This window comes from Medicago truncatula, chromosome 7, assembly GCF_003473485.1.
Source record: "Medicago truncatula cultivar Jemalong A17 chromosome 7, MtrunA17r5.0-ANR, whole genome shotgun sequence".
Classification (NCBI taxonomy): Eukaryota; Viridiplantae; Streptophyta; class Magnoliopsida; order Fabales; family Fabaceae; genus Medicago; species Medicago truncatula.
Genome location: NC_053048.1, coordinates 38,357,988 through 38,377,115, shown reverse-complemented (window position 1 = coordinate 38,377,115; position 19,128 = coordinate 38,357,988). Strand labels below are relative to the sequence as shown.

Genomic DNA, 19,128 nt, shown 5'->3' with positions numbered 1-19,128 from the left:
CACCGCGGATTGACAGCCACATGGTGCCTAATTTCTTGTAATAATATTTTTTTGAGTTCTTGAGCCCCCTATGTCCCTTTCTCTTCTATGACAAGGCTTCAACAAGGTGATCCAACTCCTCCTATTTATCTATTTTGTGTTTTGAAGTGCTTGGTTATAATATTCAAGATGCATTATAATGTGGATGGACAGTGGAACTTGGAAGTGCCCAATCAACTTGTTCCTCTAGCAATTTGTGCGAAAATTACAATGATCAAGCCTCCCTTTCATGGAAAATATGATTTCCCTTGTTGAAGTCTTACTGCAGTGGGAATTTATCTTTCAAATCTGCATATCTTATAATGCATGGTAAACATCACTTATTCCCAATAAATCATGATATTTTTCAACACATGATTTTGGCAAGGTCCAATCAAGTACAAAGCTTTCTTATGGAAAATAACTCGTGATAAAATTGTGACCAACGATGAAAGGAATCACATAGGCGTGAGTAGAGAAAACCTATGTCCTAGATGTGTTGACTACTCCGAAATTGTTATGCATGTTTCAAGAGAATGTGAAAAAGGAAAAATATTTTGAAATGGTCTTTTTTCACAGAACGCTTGGAGTAAGTTCTCCAATCTTGAGCTGTATAAATGGTCTAACTTAAACGTCACAACCCTTGATATTGGTACGATACACGACAATTGCAAATTTTCTTTAGAGTTACTGTTTGTGAGCTTTGGAAAGATATAAATAACCAAGTGTTTATAGGAATTCATTGATAGGTAATATATCAACTTCTTCATTTGGTAACTTACCAAGCTAATTTCATTCCATCAATATTCGAACATAAATGTGGACTCTCAATTACCTCATCGCTCGAGAAAAAATATTGAGGTTAATATTGACTGTTCTTATAAAATTTCTTTGGGAATTTCTACTTGCGGAGGATTGATTAGAGATTTTCACACTGAGTTCATTTGTGGCTTCTCCAATAGAATTCACTCTTGTTTTGTTGCGTAGATGATAAGTGCCAAATTGCATTTATTTATCAAAACCCCCCAATTATATATAAATACAGTTTATATTGCAAAACTATGTCAGGAAGCTATTATGTCAGTTTCCCACACCTTTTTGTAGGTTTTGGACACGAATACATCAATGCGAAACAAAGTGATACAGGTATACACACTGGAATCCAATCTAGATCATCACAAAGACATTTGGGACAAACTCGATTTGCTAGGCAGCTAAGCGACATGAAAGCGAGCCAAAACACAGAGTTTAATGGAGATTTGCCAAAGGCGATTTGGTAGGCGAGATTTGGTCCCTAAGAAAACTAAGACGGTTTCAAGAAATATTAGAAGACAACTGGTTTTTCCCTCCAATGAAGAAAGCTCGATTCGCTAAGCTAGCATCATTACGACTAGCGAACTTACACTTGCATAAACTCTAAATAGAGATGTAGTCATTTTCTTGTTATTTATGTTCTCCATGGGTAACTAAACTATATTTTGTGTTGGGATTAGATGTAAATAGCTTGGATTCTATGCAGTAATCTTAACATGGCTAGTTATATATGATTCATCCATTCAATATAATCTTTAGTTTAACTTTGTTCTTAAAGCTTTTGTTGGCGAACACTCCACAAATGAAATTTTGATTTAGTTTGAGCAGTAACATGCCTTATTATCTAAGGGACATCGTTTAAATCATGTATATGTATACTATCACTCTAGAAATAACGGTTATGCCTATATTCATGTATAAGTATTTAATCCTATGCCAATCGACTATTTTTCCATCGAACATCGAAAGTCGGTAGGTCCAATGGAACTTACGTTGTTGTCCTAAAATGGAAACCTATGCTGGGGGATAAGTGGGTTTTATCTGAAACATAAAAAGTATATGATCGATTAAGATGAAACATTTGATGAAAAACTATTGAAACCTAATCTCAGCACAACTTTCTCTATCTTGTTATATTTTACTTGTGTTCACAATACCAAAATTACTTTTACAAACTTGGTTTAGAAATTCGATGGATTTGAGCGATGTCTGAACTACGCGCGGTCTATGTGGTTCGATACATTTTATTTTTGATAAAACCGGCATAATACTTACGGTTGTACAAGGATAGATCACATCCTCTTTATCAGGAGGCGAAACTCGAGACCCTTCACATCATAATAGATATTGCTAGTTAATTTCTTGAGCTCTAGTAACATAATTTTTTAGATGGATTCTCTACTCATGGTTAATAATTTTGTCAAGAGAATTTACTTTGTTGACAAATTTAATGCTAAAACTAATTTTCTTAATTCTTGTGTTTTTAGCAAATGAGTCTTATATATAAGAATGGAGGTAGTACATCTAAAAATTTATAGATGATCTTATGTTTAAGGACAAACACTTTTTATTTTATTTTTTAAATTGTTTTATAATTAGGTATTGGGGGAGTATATCATTGTTGACTTCAAGGGAGTATACTATTGTTGACTTCAAACTACGACTAAAACTAAGATCTTGATATTAAATTCTATTGTAGTTGTATTGTATCGATCTAGTTTCGTAGAAACATCACAAAGTGTGGAAATTATCATATTTTAAGTTGACTAAATCAACTCCTATTATTAATTTTAAGTTGACTAAATAAATTGTTTATCTTTATGTCACCAAAACCTATCCTATTTTATTCTGAATTGTTTCGACTATTTTTTTTTTTTTTGATTCTATAGCTCAAGAATGAAACCACTGCTGCACCATTCATCTTCCATTATTATTTTCTTTTTCTCGTTAGCAGTTTTGATGATCTCAATCACCAAAATTCCAACATGTCTTTGTGACAACAATAATATCCAACACACTAACTGCAACAACGCTTTTACCTGCGAAAGTAGCAGCATCTCAAACCTCAAGTATCCGTACTGGGGAGGAAACAGAGAAAAGTATTGTGGTGTTTCTGGTGATCCTAAGATGGAGCTCGTATGCGAAGGAAGTGTCCCTAAGATAACAATTAATTTGGTCAAATACCGTATTCTTGAATGGGACAATACAACACAGAGACTCAGAGTTGCCAGAGACGATTACTGGAGTGGTATTTGTGCTGTAAATGTGCGTGACAATATTATGAATGTGGGTGAAAATCCTAAAAACAGCACATTCGGTAACACTCTGTTTCAACGTGATGGTTCTTCTCAAGTAACTCTGTTATACGGTTGCGTTGAGAATCAACAGAGTATGGTTTATGGTATTACATGTGGTGAATATACTGATGTTTTGTACACTGTTGCGGATGCAGATTCAGCTTTACCATGTGTTTCGAGTTTTATTATTGTGATTCCGATTTTAGGAACCCAAGCTGCGCATGTTGTAAATAGTAATGGTCTTAACCAAGCATTAAAAAACGGTTTTGAGTTGAGATGGACAGGCAATTATGGAGAGTGTCAGAGGTGCATTGATTCTGGTGGTGTTTGTGGGAATGATGGAGGAACTCAATTCAGATGTTTCTGTAAGGATGGGTCGAATACAACTTCATGCAATTCAGAAAAGGCCACAACCTCAAGTATGCCAATAATTTCACTTTCTCAAACCCTTGTTCTTTCTTATTTATATTTGTTTCTACCAATAAGTCATGATCGACCTTGATATTTTGAGTGTTGTGTCGTGTGTGAAGTATAAATTTAGTGCCCTATTTTCTTTTAAAAATAACATGTGGATTTTATCATATCTAGATAGCGTTCAATATAAAAAAATGTAAAACAATGTGAGTAAAAGATGTGAACAAGTTTAACAATATTATTATAACAACATCAAATGCAATATTTTTTTAACTGAAGCGAACAAAAATTTCTGAACAATATCTCAATAATAATAGGTTGAATAGCTTTGTGCATTGTCCAAAGGCTATATGTTTCTATAGGTTTGTGCATTGTCCAAAGGCTGCAGTCTTTCTTTTCTGTTTTTCCTATCAAAACCAACATGAATGTGTTGTTCAACATTGCTTTTACCCCAAAAACGTCCAAATTTTGTTCTTCATCAAAGCCTACAATAATAGTGGCATATAGAAGATTCTTGGAAGCTATTTCTCTTCTTTGCTGCTACAAAATGCAAAGCAATGAGAGAATAAATGAGCATTTCTCTTCTAGACAATGCATGTATAAGTTCTATCTAATTTGATTTTTGAATTGTAGGGTCAAAACGGAACAGGAGGTTTATTGTGATTGGTAAGAATAATAAACAATACCACTTTCTATAATTTGTGTTTCACATCCCACTTTCAAGAGGGGTTAATTGTTTTATAAAGGAACTGATAAAAATTATTTATCTGTTCTTTGCATAAATTCAGGCGCGTCAGTTGCTGGATTTGGAGTAACAATGTTTTTTATTATTATGATTAGTTGTTACTTTAAAAAGGGTATACGTAGACAGGAAATGACAATTTTCAGGAAAAGAAGAAAACATGTTGACAGCAATGTCGAGGTTTTCATGCAAAGTTACAATTTATCGATTGCGAGAAGATACAGTTATACAGAAGTAAAAAGGATCACAAACTCATTTCGAGATAAATTAGGCCATGGAGGATATGGTGTTGTGTACAAAGCAAGTTTAACGGATGGTCGTCAAGTGGCAGTGAAAGTAATAAACGAGTCAAAAGGAAATGGGGAAGAGTTCATAAATGAAGTTGCTAGCATCAGTAGAACATCACACCTGAACATTGTGTCACTCTTAGGTTTTTGTTATGAGGTGAATAAAAGAGCGCTAATATATGAATACATGCCCAAAGGATCCCTGGATAAGTTCATCTATAAGAGTGGATTTCCTGACGCTGTTTGTGATTTTGATTGGAACACTTTGTTCCAAGTTGCTATCGGCATTGCTAGAGGTCTCGAGTACTTGCATCAAGGATGTAGTTCAAGGATACTACATCTTGATATCAAACCTCAAAACATTCTTTTGGATGAAGACTTTTGTCCAAAAATATCTGATTTTGGACTTGCTAAAATATGTCAAAGGAAGGACAGTATTGTGTCAATATTGGGGACACGAGGAACTATAGGATATATGGCGCCAGAAGTATTTAGTAGAGCATTTGGTGGTGTTTCTTACAAATCTGATGTATATAGTTATGGCATGTTGATTCTTGAAATGATTGGAGGAAGGAAGAACTACGACACTGGCGGGTCATGTACTTCTGAAATGTACTTTCCAGACTGGATTTATAAGGATCTTGAGCAAGGTAACCATACTGTTTTAAATGGGTTGACAATCTCAACGGAAGAAAATGATATGGTTAGAAAGATTACTATGGTGAGTCTATGGTGCATTCAAACGAATCCATCAGATAGACCACCAATGAATAAAGTAATAGAAATGTTGCAAGGACCGCTGTCATCAGTGTCATATCCTCCAAAGCCGGTCTTATTTTCTCCGGAAAGGCCACCACTACAATTGTCATATATGTCTTCATCTGATTTATATGAGACAAATTCAGTTACAGTGTCAAAATAACTGTTCTATCTATAAATCAAATGGATCAATTAATTTGTTGAACTTCAAAATCCATTTTTGTACAAATTATAGTGATTTTAGTGGCTAAATTATTGGTACTAAACTGGCCACTTACTGTTTTTGTTTCTTTATATATCAATCTTATTATTTCTGTTGTGAATTCAAGTCATGCACCATACTTTCCTAAACTTTCCACTTATGATAGTGTTTCATGAGCATTGAAGCTTGCACTTATGATGCTTTTCACTTCTAATTTATCTCATACAGAAGGAATCAATTGTAAATGTATCTTTTGATTTAACGCTTCTTGAACTCAAAGATGATCTGCAAAACACACTGTGAAACTCAGATTTTTGAAACAGTGGCAGCCTGCGATGCAAACCTGTAACACCATAAACATAAAACACCAAATCATGTATGGAAAATATTTAAACCTGTTGCGTAAGATGGCCACCGGTTGCGTAATATCACCAACCACTAAAATCACAAAAAATAGAGGTGAACGTAAGATGGCCACCTGTTGCGTAATTTCTTGTAATTCTCGTTTTTCTTTTCTTTCATGTGCAGATGTAACAGGCCAAATTTCAAATTTATACGGTGACTATAGTTAATGCTGACAACAATCTGTTATAAAATGTTAACACAATCTGGAGGTGGTGAAAAAATGGGTATAAGTGGGTAGAGAAATAACAAAATTTACGTAGTAATATATTAAATTAATTATGCATATCACTTCGATGTTTTTTTAAAAAAAAAAAATATTAACACTTGTGGTTTTTGTTAGAGATTCCTATTATAAAAGACGAATAGAGTTAAGCATCATCATTCTTGACTACAACACTAAATTAATGCATTGAATTCTACATTGTAGTTTCCTAGAAACTTCACAAAGTGTGAAAGTTCAGATACATTGAAACGTGAAAGTAGAGTTGAATCAACTCTCACTATAATTATTAATTTTAAGCTGACTAAATCAAGATGTTAAGTTTATCTAACCCAAACCAATCTTATCTTATTAATTACATTTGGTCCACTATTACTTCTTTGGTCTAGTGCAAGAAAGAATGAAACCTATGCTTCATCATCCATCTTCTTCCATTATTATTTCCTTTTTCTCCTTCACCCTTTTGATAATCTCAATCATCAATATCCCAACTTGTTTGTGCGATTATGATGACCAATACACAAACTGCAACAATGCTTTTAACTGCGGAAGCAGCATCGCGAACATCAAGTATCCATTCTGGGGAGAAAATAGAGATAAATATTGTGGTGGTGTTTCTTCCGATCCTAATATGGATCTTACATGCGAAGAAAGTGTTCCAAAGATAAATATCAACGACGTCAAATACCGCATTCTTGATTGGAACGATACAATACAAAAACTCACAGTCGCCAGAGAAGATTGCTGGAGTGGTATTTGTGCTGTGAATGTGAGTAGCAATCCTAAGAACAGCACATTCGATAACACTATGTTTCAACGTGATGGTGATGTTTCGTATAATGTAAGTCTGTTATACAATTGTGAAACAAGTATAACAAATATTTTTAGTACTACCTGTGGTAATACTAAAGTTTCCTACACAATTGTGGATCCTGCTTCCGCCTCACTCACATGTACTCCGAGTGTTATTGTTGAGTTTCCAATTTTGGCAGTCCAAGTCAGACAAATTGCAACGCTCAATGATATAAACAAAGCATTACAAGGCGGTTTTGATTTGAAATGGACGGGAAATTATGGAGAGTGTCAAAAGTGCGTTGATTCTGATGGTGTGTGTGGCAGCAATGATGGAGGAAATGAATTTAGATGTTTCTGCAAAGATGGATCGCATACAACTTCATGTGCTTCACAAAAGGTCTTAACCTCGAACAATAGTATGTATACTGTACTTTCTCAAACTCCTATAAATGTTTGTTTCTAACTAAGTTGTAAATTGCAACTTACCTCCTAAATTAATTTGCATGATACGCTGAATCATATGTTAGCTATAGGTTGTGCATTTTTCCAACGGCTGCAGTCTTTTTTCTCCGTTTTCCCCCATCAAAATCAACATGAGTGTGTTGTTCAAAATTGTTTTTCTCCCAGCAAAAATTTCAAAATTGTTATTCATCAAAGCCTAAATAGGAGTACACAGAAAATTTTCATGAGGCCATTTCTCCTCATTACTGCTACAAACTACACATGAGAAAATAAATGACCATTTCTCTTAGAGACAATGCATGAGCATGATTATTAATTATAATAAGTTCTATCTAATTTGATTTTTGAATTGTAGGTACAGAACGAAACAGGAGTCGTACTGTGATAGGTAAGAAGGACCAACAATATCACTTTCTATGATAAGTGTTTCTCATCCCACATTGAGAGGTACTATTAATTTCTTTTCTAGATACAATTTGATGAAAACTATTTATATGTTCCTTTGCATAAATTCAGGTGCTATTGTTGCTGGATTTGGAGTAACAATTATTATTATGATCAGTTGTTACTTTAATAAGGGTAATGGGAGACCGAATATGAGTATTTTCAGGAAAAGAAGAAAAGTTGTTGACCACAATGTAGAAGTTTTCATGCAAAGTTATAATTCATCTATGCCAAGAAGATATAGTTATAAAGAAATAAAAAGGATAACAAACTCTTTCCGAGTTAAATTAGGCCAAGGAGGATATGGTGTTGTTTACAAAGCAAGTTTAATTGATGGTCGTCAAGTGGCGGTGAAAGTAATAAATGAATCCAAAGGAAATGGAGAAGAATTCATAAATGAAGTTGCTAGCATTAGTCGAACATCACACATGAACATTGTGTCCCTTTTAGGCTTTTGTTATGAGGTGGACAAAAGAGCACTAATATATGAATTCATGCCCAATGGATCATTGGATAAGTTCATCTATAAAAGTGAATTTCCTAACGCTATTTGTGATTTTGATTGGAACACTTTGTTCCAAATAGCAATTGGCATTGCTAGAGGTCTAGAGTACTTGCACCAAGGATGCAGTTCAAGGATTCTGCATCTTGATATAAAACCTCAAAACATTCTTTTGGATGATGATTTTTGCCCAAAAATCTCTGATTTTGGACTAGCGAAAATATGCCAAAAGAAGGATAGTATTGTGTCAATATTAGGGGCAAGAGGAACAATAGGATATATGGCACCAGAAGCATTTAATAGATCATTTGGTGGAGTTTCTTACAAATCTGATGTATATAGTTATGGCATGTTGATTCTTGAAATGATCGGAGGAAGGAAGAACTACGACACTGGCGGGTCATGTACTTCTGAAATGTACTTTCCAGATTGGATTTATAAGGATCTTGAGCAAGGTAATACTCTTTTAAATTGTTCGACAGTCTCGGAGGAAGAAAATGATATGGTCAGAAAGATTACTTTGGTGAGTCTGTGGCGCATTCAAACTAAACTATCAGATAGACCACCGATGAATAAAGTAATAGAAATGTTGCAAGGACCACTTTCAACAATATCATATCCTCCAAAGCCCGTCTTATATTCACCTGAAAGGCCACAATTACAAGTGTCAGACATGTCTTCATCTGATCTGTATGAGACAATATCAATAACAGAATCAAAATAATTGTTCTTTCAATAAATCAAATGGACTAATTAACTTGTGTAACTATTTCTGGCATACAAATATGGAATTAATTTGTTGAACTTGAAAGTCCATTTTGTACAAATTATAGGGATCGTAGTGGCTTAATTATTGACTCTAAACTGGCCACTTACTGTTTTTATTTTTTATATATCAATCTTATTATTTCTGTTGTGAATTCAAGTCATGCACCATACTTGTCTAAACATGCACTTGTGATAGTGTTTCATGAGCATTGAAACTTGCACCAATTGGAAATGTATCATTTGATTTAAAGCTTCCTTAATTCAAAGATAAATCTGCAGAAAACACCTTGAAACTCAGTTTTTTGAAAAAATTGCAGCCTACGATGCAAACATGTTCCTGATATTTGAACCGTAAACTTAAAACACCAAATCATGCATGGAAAATATTTGAACCCACGCTCTCTAAACACCAAAGACTAAAATCTTTAAAAAAAAATTGAAGAGAATATTTTATGGTTAATTTCTTCTAATACTCATTTTTTTTCAGTGTTTTTATGTGCAGATGCAATTATGGTTGCTCTAAACTTTTGATTAAACTCGCAAGGTATTTTGGAGTTTCAACGTGTTTAGAGAGAAGAGTTTGGGAGAGTTAAGTATATATATTGATATTGAAATTGTTTTTGAAGAACTAATACATTAAATAATCATATAATAATATGAGTTTCTACGGTACACCCTTCAATTAAGGTGTACCAGTACACTATTTTATAAATCTATAAGTTAAAGATAATTTTTTAGAAAATATTATCCCATAAGAAAAAACATCATTTTATTTTTTATAAAGAATTATACTAAATTTTTTAACATTTTATTGAAAAAAATAATCAATATTCACTATTATGAGTAATAAAAATTAAAAAAATTTGAATTTTGCTTTGCCGACACTTTTGAAAAATATAATATAATTATTATAATAAATCATTAAACTATTCATTTAAATACACGGGTGTATCGGTACACTCAAAATTATCGAGTGTACCATAGAAATTGCCTATAAATATCTTAAGAAAAATGCTTTGCGGTAAGAGACGAGAATGGCCGAATGCATCATCACTGTTGGTTTATTCCACATGCACCATGATTTCCGGCCAGCACTTTGACTTTTTATAGTTAGCATTATCTGATTGGCTAATAATAGATTTGCGTGTATCCCACGAAAAAGTTGTCGAGCCAAATAGCATTGCTCATATCTTAATTACGCTTAATTCATATTTAATACAAAAGTTGTACTAAAAGAGTTTAAAAGAGTTGTTCAAATAATACTACTCTATATTTAAAGTTTAAATGCTGTTTTGGTTCCTAAGTTTGATGAGAATTGCTTTTTTGATATTGAATATTTTCTATTGACACAAGTAAATGATCAAATTACCCCCAGCGGTAGTTAACTGCCTCTGGCATATGCGCCGACAGTTAACTGCCGCTAGCTTTGCTGCTTTTTATTGTGATTTTACGCGTTTCAGTCGAAAAAACAAAAATAAATCGAAACTTATTCAGAATTCTACAAAACTTTACAGACCCTCTATATATGTTTTTTTAGAGTTTTCTGCAAAAAAAACCATATCAAAATTCAATTTCTAGGTCGACGTATTGATGTTTTGGTTTCTTGAATTATTGACGCATTAAAAATTCATATTTAATCCATCCGTTGTCGAAAAATTCTAATTTTTTGCAGGAAATGTTTTTTCTATGTTCTTAATATGTGAACAAAAAATAATGAAAAAAATTCAACCTCTATATAACTTTTCTGGATGCGCAGTTGAAAAAATATTGCAATTTTACGCGTTTCAGTAAAAAATTCAAAATAAATTGAGGATAACTCGAAATACTAAGAAAATTTGAAGATCCTTTATATGTATTTTTATACAGGTGTCTGCAAAAAAAACAGCTCAAAATTCAATTTTTAGGTTGATGTTTTGATGTTTCCGTGTCTTTAATTTTAGACGCGTTAAAAATTCATATTTAATCCGTTCCTTGTCAAAAAATTCAAATTTTTTGTGGGAGATGTTATTTTTTTGTTCTAAACATGAGTGCAAAAAAGCGTGAAGAAGTTTAACCTCTAGGACACTTTTTCGGACTCACACTTGAAAAAATTGTGATTTTGCACGGTTCGGTCGAAAAATAAAAATAAATCGAGACTTAGTCGAAATGCTACGAAACTTTATAGACACCTCTATAAAAATACATATAGATGATGTGCAAAGTTTCGTAACATTTCGAATAAGTGTCGATTTTTTTTATACATTCAGGCTGCTTTTGCTGCAAATCCATATACTCTTGCTTCTCCGGCTGATGCTCGACATCAGGCTCGACATCAGCACGACGTCCTCTAGCACCCCAGCGCCTCGGAGGAACACCGCCTTCATCCTCCAGCTGTTGCCTACGCGCTCTCCTATGGGAAGCATGCCCTGCATCCCTTACGCGCTGAGTATTAGATGTTGAACCTTCTGTAACATTCAAATTAGGGTAATCAAACATCACAATCAAACAACACAATCAAACAGCACAAAACAGAAGCAAAAAACCGTTCTGGGTTTGTCCGAATTTCGAACTCCGAACATTAACAATCTAGTCCGGAAAAACAAATCCGGATTGCATCCAACCAGAATTCCAAAAAAAATAACTATCAAATTAACCATGCAAATGTACAGAAATCGAACTTACCTTCCATGATGTTTGACAAGGGTTGAAATGCGGTGCTTTTGAGCTACAAAACTTCAAATTTGGACAAGATTTGTGATGTTCGGATTTTGGGATAATGTAGAGAGAGAAAGAGAGTGAATGGTGAAAGTGAAACTGTAAAAATGGAGGGTGAAGTTCCTTTTATACTTCGCAGTTGTCCGGATTTTATATTCCAGAACATGCATTCATGTTCCAGATTTTATAATCCAAAAGACATTTTCATAATTTACATAGGGCGTGCGAGAAGGCCATAGGATGGGAAAAATAATAGTCTTCAATTAATGAGGTATATAATCAATACTATGAACTACATACATCATTAATTAAATGAACCTACAAAATAAAATTTGCTTATATTTTGAGACGGATGAAGTATTTGAGATTTTACCAACAACCCAATACCACTGTAAATTTCCGTGGGTATATCTAAATCAATGTCCATTCCGCACTGCATGTCAAATTGTTTAGAAACGAATTTGCCCCAAGAAACTCTAATTAAGAGGCCTTATCTGCTAAATATCTTTAATATCAGAATTTTAGATTTGGAGTGATCTCAAACTCTAGTGTCTGGAATTGAACAAAGTTGAAATAATCATGTTCTTGGTGAGTTCACACGTGTGACGAAATTTTTTCTACATAATAATAGAAAAATACCAATTTCCATCTATGATATAGTCAGCTATAGTGGCTGAGGTATTGGGGGCCCTAATAGAGGCCGTGATCCCCCCACATTTTCAATATTTTTGTTTATACGCCGCTACAACTAAAGTACATTAAAATGTTTCATCAAAAAAAATATTGAAAATGTTTCATTAAGTACAATTAGGCCTTGGTCTCCCCAATTAATCTAATTAAAATGTTTATTTTTTTTGCCAGCAAAATGTTTATTTTTTTACCATGTTACTAGATTAGTTGGCAACAAGCATCATTAATTTTATATTTCATATTATTTTAAATTATGTCATATTTCGTCAAATATATCAATACGGTCATTTATACAACACATTTTAAATAAAATTAATCATAATGATATATCTCATTTATTTTTTTGTGTTAATCCTCCAGTTCTCATGGTAAATGGGTCATGGTAATCTAGTGTTTGATTAGGAAGTAAATAAAGATTAGATAAAATTTGTTCCAATCAAGAATCAAACTCAGGTTCTCCTGAATAATTTATCCTTTGGTGGAACTCGTTAACCACTTGAGCTCATTTGTTTGGTTAGTCGATTGTCATTTTTGTGTGTCCTTAGAAATACACTTTTCATTTCCAAATTCTCTTTTTGAAATAAATTTCAAAGTTGCGTACACAATATATGGTTAAATATGTTTTTAGTTTTTACAAAATTATGAGATTTTAAGTTTAGTCCCTATTACATTTTAAGTGTATGATTTTGTAAGATCTAAAAACATATTTAACCCTAGAACATATGCACTCCTATTTTTTTGTATCTTAAATATATTTATTGATTAATGTCTCTCATACTAAATATAGTTATAAATTTCTTTAACAAACAAAAAAATATTAGTTTAGGATTTCATATATACCTTTTATATTTAAACAGTTATTGTTTTAATCAAATTATATTCTTTGTATTCGATTCCCCTGATATTAGTGTGCATCTCTGTTGCATAATGTTGTTTTGCAAGACCGTACTATTGACAGGTGGCGGTCGATGCTGGATCCTTTACATGGCTACTCCGTGAAGGGTACTTATGCTTATCTCACGACGCCAGGTGTGCCTTCCGAACGTGGTCGGTTTGACGATGTGTGGGTGAAGGAAGCTCTGCTTAAGGTTTCTATCTTTGTTTGGCGACTTCTCCGCAATCGAATGCCAACTAAAGATAACCTCTTCCGTCGGCGCATCATTCCTCTCGACGACATATCTTGCATTGCTGGTTGTGATTCTCCCGAGACAGTGGATCATCTCCCATTTCATTGTCCTCATTTTGGAGTGGTGTGGCTAGACATTTCTTTTATTGCTCCAGTGTCTATCTCCGATCATCTTCATCAGTTTTTTCATTCGGCGGGGTTTCCGCGAGCTATTCACTCTTTTCTAACGGTAATCTGAATGGCTACTGTCTGGGTTATCTGGAAGGAAAGAAAGAACATGATTTTTAACCAGAAGATTGATACTTTGGATTATTTAGTAGATAATATTAAATTGTTGTCTTTTTCTTGGTTAAAGGCAAACAAGCCTACTTATGCTTTTAGTTACCACGACCGGTGGCGGCACCATTTACCTTGTATGGGTGTTTTATTTTAGCCTTGTGTTGCTTTGTTTTTATTCAGGAGTGCCCACTTATGGCACAGACATTTAGCTGTATTTTTTTTATGGATGGTTCTCTTTTGCACACCCTATACGAGATGAATCATCTTTAATGATATAATATATTCTACCATAACTGGTTTAAAAAAAAAAAAAAAACTTGTTTAAAAAAAAATAATCCTGGCTCCACCTACGATGGAAATAGTAGAGCACAAGATCCGGGCGGCACATTAGCTATACAATTTTGGAGTCATTTGTTTAACCACAAATTGACAGTTGTGTTGTACCAATTTTCCAATATAATTACCCTTGAATTTCCAACATCATATCTCTTAAACCGGCGAAATGCCCCATATTTGCTCTTTTTGTACCAAAAGAATTATATTATTTACTCTCTATTTCATTAATTATGAGTGTCACATTTGGAAAATTACACGAAAATAAGCTTTTTTTTTTAGAAGAATCCCTAAAAGAAGTTTTATTTTATCCAATTTTCGGTGTAGTATAATTATTATTCTTTACATTTGTTTTTTTTAAAGGATACTATAAGCAAATTATGAGTGGTCAACTCTTTTACATTTATTTGGTCAACTCTTTCGGTTACCATGCGTTTGTTTCAAGTTATATTCATAGATTCCTGAAAATAAAACGATAGAAATACAAATGCTTATATTTGTTACAAGTTTACTAAATTTTATTACAAGGTATAAAACGTTCCTGGAATAGAAATTTTTTAAATCCATGAGTAATTGTCTATTATAAATCCTATTTTTATGATTCCCAGGTATATTATAATGTTAAACAAACATCTTTTTTTTAAATACCTTGAAATAAAATTCCTATCTTTATATTCCAAGAAATGTTATTCCCAAAAATAAATTTGGTAAACTTAAAACAAACACATATCTTAAGAAGTCCGGACTCAACTACGTGAAAAAGAGTTGACCACTTTCTAAGAAAGATTGCATACTTCCACCAAAACACAAAGCTAAGACCAAAACCACACCAATCAAAACCACACAAATAAGCTAACGTGGAGGCCTTAAGGCCTACAAACGTAACTAAAGGACCACAAAGGTAAAGAAAGAGACAAATATATTCTAATTATTATTTGTATATTATTTTGAAGTCAATATTGTCTACTTTAATTTGATGATAATGATGAATAATTATTTGATAAGGTACATTTGAGGTGTTAGCTTGTTTTTTTTTTTAAACTTTAAATCTTATATATATATATTATGCATTGTCCCTACCATATAACTATTATATAATTTTGTTTTTTAGTATCTTTAACCAGCATCGAACCACCGGTACTGAAGCACCCGTTAGTCTTTTCCTTCCTTTATGGGGTAAAAAGAGTTAATCAATTTCTTTTATTTTTGTTTCTTCAATTACTAGATTGTAACAATTAAATGTAACACATGACAATGTGAAGAGAGTTAACATCATCATTGACTTCAATACTACATTGAAGTTTCTATTCGGTTTCGTAGAAAAATCAGAGAAGAAAGTGTTGAAATTATCACGCATTTAACTAAAGTTGAAAGTGAAAGGTGAAGAGTTGAATGAATCAACTCTATCATTAATTTTAAGTTGACTAAGTCAATTCTATATTTTTATCACACCAAAACCAATCTTATCACTCACACTTTGTTCCACCACATACTTCTTTGTTCTAGCCCAAGAATGAAACCTTTGATTCATCATTCTTCTTCCATTGTTATTTTCTTTTACTCCATAATATTGATGATCTCAATCATCAATATTCCAAAGTGTCTTTGTGTTGATAATAACCAATACACAAACTGTAGCAAAACTTTTAACTGTGAAAGCAACATCACAAATCTTGAATATCCATTCTGGGGAGAAAATAGAGGAAATTATTGTGGTGTTTCCGATCCTAATATGAAGCTTACATGCGAAGGAAAAGTCCCGAAGATAACGATCAATTTCGTGAAATATCGTATTCTTGAATGGAACAATGCAACACTGAGACTTAGAGTTGCAAGAGATGATTACTGGAGTAATATATGTGCCTTGAGTGACAATCATAAGAACAGCACATTCAACAACACTTTCTTTCAACGTTATGGTAATACTTCGTCTAAAGTAACTTTGTTATACAATTACAATACAAGTTTACCGAGGAGTGTTGTTGAGATTCCGATTTTGGACACCCAAGCTGCGAAAATTGCAACGGTTAATGATGTAAACCAAGCATTAGAAAAGGGTTTTGAGTTGAAATGGACGGGAAATTATAGTGAGTGTCAGAAGTGTGTTGATTCCGGTGGAGTGTGTGGCAACGATGGAGGAATTGGATTCAAATGTTTCTGTAAGAATGGAACTTCTACCACTACATGCAGTTCACCATTGCCCTTATCCTCAAGTATGTAAATATTATCACTTTCTCAAACTCCTATATATTTTTGTTTCTACAACTAAGCTGTAATATTGCAACTTATCCCCTAATGTGTTAGGAAATTGCTTAATGTATAGTGAAAGGTATCATCCTGAAAGTTTCTTTATTTTGTTCTTACATATTGACACCCATGTTTTCATGGCTTTCGCGAATCTTTTGTATAGCGAGATATAGCACTGCTCAATGGCTTAAGCGTAGAGTTAAGTAGTAATTAGACTTTTTTTTTGGTCCTTATGATCGGGAGCAATTGCTCGATCACAACATCAAATAAAATTGATTTGGACACACATATATAAAAATGAGTCATACTAGCTCTGGTTTTGATAATAAGCACAAATAACTAACTCCTCACTTATTAGAAAATATAGTCAAGTGAAATAGTTGTGCTAATCTCATAAAAAGTAAGTGTATTTTCAACGTATTCTTATGTGAGCTTGTTCTAGATAAATTGGAAGAGTCATCGAAAATAAAACTTATATTGATTGAGTGTCACTTTAGAAATGACAATAACATAGATTCAAAGTATATGTTTCAACAGGTTGTGCATTGTCCAAAGACTAGAGTTTTTCTTCTCTGTTAGAGGAACAAAGTAGTTATATGTTTCTATAGATTGTGCATTTGTCCAAAGCCTGCGGTCTTTCTTTTCTGTTTTCCCTATCAAAATCAACATGAATTTGTTGTTCAACATTGCTTTTACCCCAAAAACATCCAAAATTTGCTCTTCATCAAAGCCTACAATAGTGGCATGTATAAGATTTTTGGAGGCTATTTGTCTTCTTTGCTGCTAAAAAATGCAAAGCAATGAGAGAATAAATGTGCATTTCTCTACTAAACAATGAATGTATAAGTTCTATCTAATTTGATTTTTGAAATGTAGGGTCAAAACGGGACAGGAGGTTAATTGTGATTGGTAAGTATAATAAACGATATCACTTTCTATAATCTGTGTTTCTCAATTCTCATCCCACTTTCAGGTACGTTAATTGTATTATAAAAGAACTGATAAAAATTATTTATATGTTTTGCATAAATTCAGGTGCTTCAGTTGCTGGATTTGGAGTAACAATGTTCTTTATTATTTTCATCAGTTGTTACTTTAAAAAGGGTATACGTAGACCGCAAATGACTATTTTCAGGAAAAGAAGAAAACATGTCGACAACAATGTGGAGGTTTTCATGCAAAGTTACAATTTATCTATTGCGAGAAGATACAGTTATGCAGAAGTAAAAAGGATCACAAACTCATTCCGTGATAAATTAGGCCACGGAGGATATGGTGTTGTGTACAAAGCAAGTTTAACGGATGGTCGTCAAGTGGCAGTGAAAGTAATAAACGAGTCAAAAGGAAATGGGGAAGAGTTCATAAATGAAGTTGCTAGCATCAGTAGAACATCACACATGAACATTGTGTCACTTTTAGGTTATTGTTACGAGGCAAATAAAAGAGCACTAATATATGAGTTCATGCCCAAAGGATCACTAGACAAATTCATCTATAAAAGTGGATTTCCTGACGCTGTTTGTGATTTTGATTCGAACACTTTGTTCCAAATTGCTATCGGCATTGCTAGAGGTTTAGAGTACTTGCATCAAGGATGTAGTTCAAGGATACTGCATCTTGATATCAAACCTCAAAACATTCTTTTGGACGAAAACTTTTGCCCAAAAATCTCTGATTTTGGACTAGCAAAAATATGTCAAATGAATGATAGTATTGTGTCAATACCGGGGACAAGAGGAACTATAGGATATATGGCGCCAGAAGTATTTAGCAGAGCATTTGGTGGTGTTTCTTACAAATCTGATGTATACAGTTATGGTATGTTGATTCTTGAAATGATTGGAGGAAGAAAGAACTATCAAACTGGAGGGTCGTGTACTTCTGAAATGTACTTTCCAGACTGGATTTATAAGGATCTTGAGCAAGGTAATGATCTTTTAAATTCTTTGACAATTTCAGAGGAAGAAAATGATATGGTTAAAAAGATTACTATGGTGAGCCTATGGTGCATTCAAACAAATCCATTAGATAGACCACCAATGAATAAAGTAATTGAAATGCTACAAGGACCGCTTTCATCGGTCACATTTCCTCCAAAACCTGTCTTATTTTCTCCTAAAAGGCCACCACTACAACTCTCAAATATGTCTTCATCAGATTGGCAAGAGACAAATTCAATTACAACAGAGACAGAACTAGAAGAGGAACCAATAGAGACCACGGTCCTCCCAAACTCTTAATTTTTATTTATTTATTTCTACTGGGATACTATTATAATTTTTGGTCACTATATTTGTGTGAATGAGCATTATATGAAATTGTATAATGAGCATTTTTAAGTTACTATATTAGGCCTTAGACACTAAATTTCTACTTCTAAAGCCGTCAAACACTTTATGGGAGTCAATGAAAAACTTCGTCATGTTTTGCATAAAAAATTTTAAGATATTTTCAATGCTATATGTTTAGTTTCTAGCACAAAGTACTAACTCAAAAATTCAGGACTTTGGTTTGGGTTCTCTTTTAGACTTAATTGGAGTAGAAAATTGTTTTTCTGATATTGAAAAGTTCCAATTGACACAAGTAAAATACATAAATGTCCCCAACGGTTGTTAACAACCGTTAGGACAT

At 33.2% G+C, this 19,128-nt stretch overlaps 2 protein-coding genes across 2 annotated transcripts; both read left to right on the top strand.

Moving 5' to 3' along the window:
- Positions 1-2,701: 2,701 nt before the first annotated feature.
- On the top strand, positions 2,702-5,662 carry LOC11440978 (LEAF RUST 10 DISEASE-RESISTANCE LOCUS RECEPTOR-LIKE PROTEIN KINASE-like 2.4). The gene is made up of 3 exons (XM_003624319.4): positions 2,702-3,547; positions 4,176-4,208; positions 4,331-5,662. Exons 1-3 carry the CDS (start codon positions 2,728-2,730, stop codon positions 5,491-5,493), a joined length of 2,016 nt encoding a protein of 671 aa, XP_003624367.3. The 5' UTR covers positions 2,702-2,727; the 3' UTR covers positions 5,494-5,662.
- Positions 5,663-6,533: 871 nt separating this feature from the next.
- LOC11438961 (uncharacterized) lies at positions 6,534-18,864 on the top strand. The gene is made up of 7 exons (XM_039827988.1): positions 6,534-7,368; positions 7,770-7,802; positions 7,931-9,080; positions 13,471-13,867; positions 15,647-16,463; positions 17,374-17,406; positions 17,533-18,864. The coding sequence occupies exons 1-7, from the start codon at positions 6,558-6,560 to the stop codon at positions 18,735-18,737; spliced, it is 4,446 nt and encodes a 1,481-aa protein (XP_039683922.1). The 5' UTR covers positions 6,534-6,557; the 3' UTR covers positions 18,738-18,864.
- Positions 18,865-19,128: the final 264 nt, after the last annotated feature.

Bases quoted from the DNA above. Each gene is read 5' to 3' on its own strand.
- LOC11440978 (XM_003624319.4), top strand. From the start codon at position 2,728: ATGAAACCACTGCTGCACCATTCATCTTCCATTATTATTTTCTTTTTC. The intron at 3,548-4,175 runs GTATGCCAATAA...TTTGAATTGTAG, and splicing joins AGAAAAGGCCACAACCTCAA to GGTCAAAACGGAACAGGAGG. The intron at 4,209-4,330 runs GTAAGAATAATA...GCATAAATTCAG, and splicing joins CAGGAGGTTTATTGTGATTG to GCGCGTCAGTTGCTGGATTT.
- LOC11438961 (XM_039827988.1), top strand. From the start codon at position 6,558: ATGAAACCTATGCTTCATCATCCATCTTCTTCCATTATTATTTCCTTT. The intron at 9,081-13,470 runs ATAATTGTTCTT...TACTATTGACAG, and splicing joins ATATCAATAACAGAATCAAA to GTGGCGGTCGATGCTGGATC. The intron at 16,464-17,373 runs GTATGTAAATAT...TTTGAAATGTAG, and splicing joins ACCATTGCCCTTATCCTCAA to GGTCAAAACGGGACAGGAGG.